The 7,350-nt window shown below is 42.7% G+C and overlaps 1 protein-coding gene across 1 annotated transcript in view; it reads left to right on the plus strand.

The window, feature by feature from the left end:
- Nucleotides 1-1,506, plus strand: part of endou (endonuclease, polyU-specific) — a 56,545-nt gene extending 55,039 nt beyond the window's left edge. Inside the window, 1 exon segment of the mRNA XM_072592904.1 lies at nucleotides 1,392-1,506. Within this exon segment, the coding sequence (XP_072449005.1) occupies nucleotides 1,392-1,506 (115 nt within the window).
- The last annotated feature ends 5,844 nt before the right edge of the window (nucleotides 1,507-7,350 follow it).

A 7,350-nucleotide genomic window follows, 5' to 3' on the forward strand; every position in this document is an offset into this window, starting at 1 on the left:
TAAATTAGTTGACTGCATTTCTCAGTTCATTAATAGAACAATACAACGCAGAACAGGCTCTTCGGCCCTCAATGTTGCGCTGACCTGTGAACTATTCTCAGCTCATCCCCCTACACTATCCCAAAATCATCCATGTGCTTATCTAAGGATTGTTTAAATCTCCCCAATGTGGCTGAGTTGACTACCTTAGCAGGTAGGGCATTCCAGGCCCTTACCACTCTCTGCGTAAAGAACTTGCCTCTGACATCTGTCTTAAATCTATCACCCCTCAATTTGTAGTTGTGCCCTCTCAAGCTGACGTCATCATCCTAGGAAAAAGAACTTCACTGTTTATCCTATCTAATCCTCTGATCATCTTGTATGTCTCTATCAAATCCTCCCTTAGCCTTCTTCTTTCCAATGAGAATAGACCCAAGTTTCTCAGCCTTTCCTCATAAGACCTTCCCTCCAGAACAGGCAACATCCTGGTAAATCTCCTCTGCACTTTTTCCAATGCTTCCACATCCTTTCTGTAATGGGGCGACCAGAACTGTACACAATATTCCAAGTGTGGCCACACTAGTGTTTTGTATAGTTGCAGCATGATATTGCGGTTCCGGAACTCAATCCCTCTACCAATGAAACCTAACACACTGTATGCCTTCTTACCAGCACTATTCATCTGGGTGGTCCCCCAGCAACCTGTAACATTCTTCCAAACTGTCCACTATTCCACAAACTTTAGTGTCGTCTGCAAATTTACTAATCCATCCACCTATGTTTGCATCTAAGTCATTTATAAAAATGACAAACATTGCAGTGGTCCCAAAACAGATCATTGAGGCACACCACTAGTAACTGGATTCCAGACTGAATATTTTCCATCAACCACCACTCGCTGCCTTCTTCCAGAAAGCCAGATTCTAATCCAAACTGCTAGGTCACCCTCAATTCCATGCCTCTGCATTTTCTCCATCAGCCTACCATATGGAACGTTATCAAAGGCTTTACTGAAGTCCAAGTATACCACGTCAACTGCCCTACCCTCATCTACATGCTTGGTCACCTTCTCAAAAAATTCAATGAGGTTTGTGAGACACAACCTGCCCTTGATGAAACCACGCTGACTATTTGAAATCAAATTGGTGCTTGCTAGATGATTATAAATCTTAACTCTCATAATCCTTTCCAAAACCTTTCCTATAACAGAAGTAAGGCTCACTGGTCTAGAGGTAAGGCTCACTAATCTCCATTCATGACCACTGATTGCTTATACTGTGATATGGGCTGTTTGGAGAGGATATAAATGCCCCAAATCTATCAAAATGAATATGCTGAGCCTGTCAGAATAAGCTAGTAGACCGTGCAATGCCGAGGTGATGATACCAGGACTGCTATTTTGTTTTCTGCAGGTGTACAGTGAAGCTTGGCAGGAACACTATGAAAATTCAGACATACACCTGGACCAAGTCCACATATGGAAATGGGAAGAAATATGTAGCATCAGCTTTCCCTCTAACTCCGTAACAGGAGCAGAATTCTTTCGTTATCATAATCTGATAGAAAATAAAGAAGATTGCTCTGCAATGTGGATTAGATTTGATTTTGTTCTCTGCAGGAATCAACTTTATCAGAGCCAACCACACTCGTGCTGTCTCCTCTCCATGGTGCCCATTCCACAGCATATGCTAAATCAACCTGCTGCACTGCTTTTCATTGATAGTCAGTTTGGGTTCGATTAGGCCCTGACTTTGTTGTAGTCTTGGTCCAAATGAAAAGAACTAATATCCAGAGGGAGGTGAGAGTGGCTGCCCTTGATATCAATACCATATTTGACTAAGGGTGGCATAGAACAAGCCCAAGATATTGTGCTGAACATGATGCCAAATTAAACTAATGGCTTCTGCCTGCCCTTAGTCCACTGCAATATGGTGTGAATTATACTATAAATGGCAGAACCCTTATGAACATTGACATATAGGCAGATCTGGGCTTACAGGTCACAGTTCCCTAAAAGTGGCAACACTTTTGGCCAAGGTGATTGAGAAGGCTTATGGTATGCTTGTCTTCATCAGACAGGGCATGGAGTACAAGAGTTGGCAAACCATGTTGCAACTATATTAAACCCTTGTTAGGTTATATTTGGTATATTGTATGCAATTTTGCTCACCACACTACAGAAGGACATGGAAGCTTTGGAGAGAGTGCAGAGAACATTCACCGGGATGTTGCCTCATCTCGATGGTATTGGTTATGAGGAAAAGTTAAAAAAACTGGATTGTTTTCACTGGAAATACAGCAGCTGAGAGGAGACCTGACAGAGGTCTACAAACTTAAAAGAGGCATAGTTAGGGTGGATAGTCAAAGGCTTTTTCCCAGGGTTGAAGTTTCAATTACAAGAGGGCACAAGTTCAAGGTTAGAGGGGGAAACTTTAAGGGAGGTGTGTGAGGAAAATGTTTCAAAGAGTGTTAGGAGCCACAATGCGCTGCTAGAACCCAGGCATCTTGGCAACATTTAGGAGGAATTTGGACAATTGTATGAATATGGAGAGAATAGAGGAATACAGACTGAAATAGGGCAGAAGATTTGTGTTTTACTTTAGTTAGGGCATGAAGATCAGCACAGCTTGGAGGGCCAAAGGGCTTGTTCCTGTGCTGTCCTTTTGTTCTTTTTGTGTCTAAAAGTCCCTTAGAACACTTCCTACTGCATTTGCCTCCATCATCGACCCTAGCAGCTTATTCCAGATACCTACCATTCTCTGTGTAAAAAGAAAACTTAGCCTTCACATCTTTGATCTTTTCCCCCTCTCACCTGAAATACATGTTCCCAGCATTAAACGTTTCAGCTCTAAGGAAAAAGATTCTGATTGTCAACCCTATCTTTGCATCTTCTATTTTATAGACTTCCATCAAGTTTCCACTCAGCCTCTGCCTCTCCAAAGAAAATAAGCTTTTTCTCACCTCTCCTCATGCCCATAATTCAGGCAGCAGACTTCTTTTGCACATTCTCCAAAGCTTCCACATCCTTCCTGTAATGTGACGATCAGAATTGAATGCAATACCTAAGCAAAGTCTTATAAAGCTGCAACATGACATCTTGACACTTGTACTTAATTCCCTGATGAATAAAGGTAAGCATGTTATATGCCTTCGTTATCACCCTATCTACTTGCGTGGCCACTTTCAGGGAGCTATAGACTTGCTGTTCTGGGTCCTGTCATTAACAGTATACTTCTCCTTAACATTTGATCTCCTTGAGTGATCTCCCAGCTCCTCACACTTGCCCAGATTAAACTCCATCTGCTATTTTATCACCTATATCTGCAACTAATCTATATACCACACTGTCTTTTGGTAACCTTCAACACTATCCATAACTCCCATAATCATTGTCATCTCCAAACTTACTAACTCACCCACCTACATTTTCATCCAAGTCATTTAGATATATCACAAACAGCAGAGATCCAAATATGGATCCCTGTAGAACATTACTAGGCACAGACCTTCAACCAAAAACAAACTTCTACCACTACCTCTGCCTTCTATGGGTAAGCCAAATTTGAATCCAAGCAGCCAAGTCACCTGATCCCAAGCATCTTAATCTCCTGGATGACCCTATCATGAGAGACCTTGTTGAAAGCCTTACTAAAATCCACATAGACAACATCTATTGCTCTACTCTCAACAATCACGTTTGGCAACTCCTCGAAAAATTCAAGTTAGTAAGACATAACCCGCACAAAGCCATGCTGACTGTCCTTAATTAGGCTATGTTTTTCCAAATGGCCATAAATGTTATCCCTAAGAATCCTCTGGAATAGCTTCCCAACCACTGATGTGTGACTCATTAGTTTATAGTTTCCTTCTTGAATAGCAGTAAGCTACTCGCCAGTCCTCCACGACCTCTCCAAGTGGCGAGCAAGGGTACAAAAATCTTGATTAAAGCCCCAGCAATCTCCTCTCTTGCCTCTCTCAAACTAAAGTAGATACTTAAAATAGAATAGAATCCTTACAGTGTGGACACAGGCCCTTTGGCCCAACAAGTCCACACTGACTCTCTGAAAAGTATCCCACTTACACCCGATATATACCCCTAACCAATGCACATAACCTACACATCCCTGAGTACAATGGGCAACTTAGCATTGCCAATTCACCTAAGCTGCACATCTTTGGATTGTGGGAGGAAATCAGAGCACCCAGAGGAAACCCACACAGCCACGGGGAGAATGTGCAAACTCTACACAGACAGTCACCCGAGGTTAAAATCAAATCCAAGTCCCTGGCACTGTGAGGCAGCAGTGCTAACCACTGAGCCACCATGTTGCCCTATACCATTGGGTGCTGGGGACTTATCTACCTTAATGCTCTTCAAGAGTCAACACCACTTCTTTCTTGATCTCAAAATGCCCTAGCATGCTTCACACTAATCTCCATATCCTTCTCCTAGGTGAATATCAACGTAAAGCAATCATTTAGGATCTATCCCACAAACAGGCAGAAAACTAGCCACCAGGTTACATGAACTCCAACTAGCCATGAAAGACATGGCCCACTCTTATGAGTATCCTTACATACGGATGAGGAAGGACACCACCTCAAATGGAACACATCTATCCTAGGACAAGCCAAAGACAAGCATGAGAATTCCTAGAAGAATGGCATTCCAACCGGAACTCTATCAACAAACACATTGAGTTAGACCCCATCTACCACCCTCTGAGAAAAAGAACAGGAAGTGACTTCACCACAGGAAATGACATCACCACAGGAAGTGACATCACCAACCCAAAGAAACTCAAACATATAAATAGAAAGCAGGACTTATCAGCAGTGCTTCTCCTGAGGCCCACTGAAGATATTACCAAGTAGGGTGACAAAACATCTGGAAATGAACTCAGCTCAGCGAGCAAACCTACATCCTGTCTACACCTCTCATGATTTTATAGTCCTCAATCCAAGCTCCCCTCAACCTCCTCTTTCCAATTAAAATAATCCTTATCTAGTCAACCTCTCCTCATAGCTAGCACCCTCCATATCAGGCAACATCCTGGTGAACCTCCTCTGCACCCTCTCCAAAGCATCCACATCCTTTTGGTAATGTGGAGACCAGAACTGTGTGCAGTATTTCAAATGTGGCTGAACCAAAGTCTTATACAACTGCAACATGACCTGCGAACTCTTCTACTCAATATCACATCCGATGAAGGAAAGCATGCCATATGCCTTACTGACCTGCGTTGCCATCTTCAGGAAACAATGGACCTGTACACCCAGATCTCCCTGTACATCAATTTTTCCCAGGAGTGTTCCATTTACTGTATAGTTCGCTCTGGAATTGCATCTCCCAAAATGTATCACCTCACATTTGTCCAGATTGAACTCCATCTACCATTTCTCTGCCCAACTCTCCAATCTATCTGTATTCTCTGACAGTCCCCTTCACTCTCTGCTACTCCACCAATCTTAGTGTCATCTACAAACTTGTTAATGAGTCAACCTACACCTTCCTCCAAATCATTTATCTATATCACAAACAACAGCACAGATCCCTGTGTCACTAGTCCTACCTTCTCCTTAGTTATCCTCTTGTTTTTAATGTATGTATAGAATGCGTAGGGGGATTCTCTTTACCCCCTACTTGTCAAGACATTTTGTGGCTCATTTCCTAATTCTCTGCTTGAGCTTGAGTTCTTTCCTGCTTTCTTTATATTCCTCATGAATCCTATCTGATTTTATGTTCCTAAATTGTGCAAACGCTTCTTTTTGTTTTCCTTTTTGACTAAATTCACAACCTCCCTTGTCATCCAAAGGTGCCTTACCTTGCCATCCTTTACCTTCCTCCTTACTGGAACATGGTGTGAGTCCTAATCTCTGATTAGTAGGCTTTTAAACAACTCTCCCTGCCTAATACTGACTTAATTTGGCCTCTCCTAGCTCAGTACCTTCCCCCAAGGTTCTGATTTAGCCTTATAGCTATCTTAAAACTTACGGAGTTGTGGTCACTGTTTCCAAAATGCTCTCCCACTGAAAGGTCAGTCAGCTGGCCAGGCTCATTAGTTAATATGGCCCCTCCTCTAGTTGGGCTATCCACACCGTTTCAAGAAGCCCTCTTGGATGAACTTAACAAATTCTGCCCAATCTAATCTCTTGTCCTAAGGGAGTCCTAGTCAATATTAAGTCACCCACAATGACAATGCTACTGTTATTGCATCTTTCCATAATCTGCCGATGCATTTGTTCCTCAAATGGTGACTATTGGGCAGCCTTTAGTATAGAGTGATTGCAACCAATTTATTTTTGACCTCTACCCATATTGCCTCAGTGGATGAGCCCTCCAAAATATCCTCTCAGAGTGTAGATTTGACATTCTCCATGATTAGTAATACAATTCCTCCATTTCTTTTACCTTCCTTTCTATTTTGTCTAAAATAACAAATGCCTGGAACATAGAGAGGATAGGACTGGCTGCAACATCATAGTGCCATCTCTTGATCTGGCTTGAAGCTCATCTGCCTTACCTATAAAGGCATCAAGCAGCTTTAGCAAATCAGAATTGGAGACATACCTTGCACTAAAGAAAATGGCTGCAGTTGTTGAAGGTCAATCATCTTATTCCTCAGACATAACTACAGGGCGTACTGCATCACTGCACCATGCTTAGGGGTAGTGTCCTAGGTCCAACTATCTTTATCTGCTTCATCAATGACCTTCCCTCCATAATATGGTCATGAGTATGAATATTCTTTATGATTATACAATGTTCAGCACTGTCCATGATTCCTTTGATATTAAAGCTGTCTGAAACCACATCCAGGCTTGTGTTGATGAATGCCAAATAACATTCATGCCACACTAATACCAGGTAATGACCACCTCTAGCAGGAGAGAATCTAACCGTCTCTCCTCAACATTCAATAATGTTACCATCTCAGAATTCCTCACTTTTAACATCACGGAGTTATCATTGGCCAGAAGAAGGGCTCATGCCTGAAATATCGATTCTCCTGCTCTTTGGATGCTGCCTGACCTGCTGCGCTTTTCCAGCAACACATTTTCAGCATAACCAAATAAATACAGGAACAGGTTGAGAATACTGCATTGAGGCATAGGGGGGCACGGTGGCACAGTGGCTAGCACTGCTGCCTCACAGCTCCAGAGACCTGGGTTCAATTCCCACCTCAGGCGACTGTCTGTGTGGAGTTTGCACATTCTCCCTGTGTCTGCCCAGGTTTCCTCCGGGTGTTCTGGTTTCCTCCCACAGTCCAAAAATGTGCGGGTTAGGTGAATTGGCCATGCTAAATTGCACGTAGTGTTAGGTGAAGGGGTAAATGTAGGGGAATGGGTCTGGATGGGTTGCTCTTCGGA

This window comes from Chiloscyllium punctatum, chromosome 23 (genome assembly GCF_047496795.1).
Source record: "Chiloscyllium punctatum isolate Juve2018m chromosome 23, sChiPun1.3, whole genome shotgun sequence".
Lineage (NCBI taxonomy): Eukaryota > Metazoa > Chordata > Chondrichthyes > Orectolobiformes > Hemiscylliidae > Chiloscyllium > Chiloscyllium punctatum.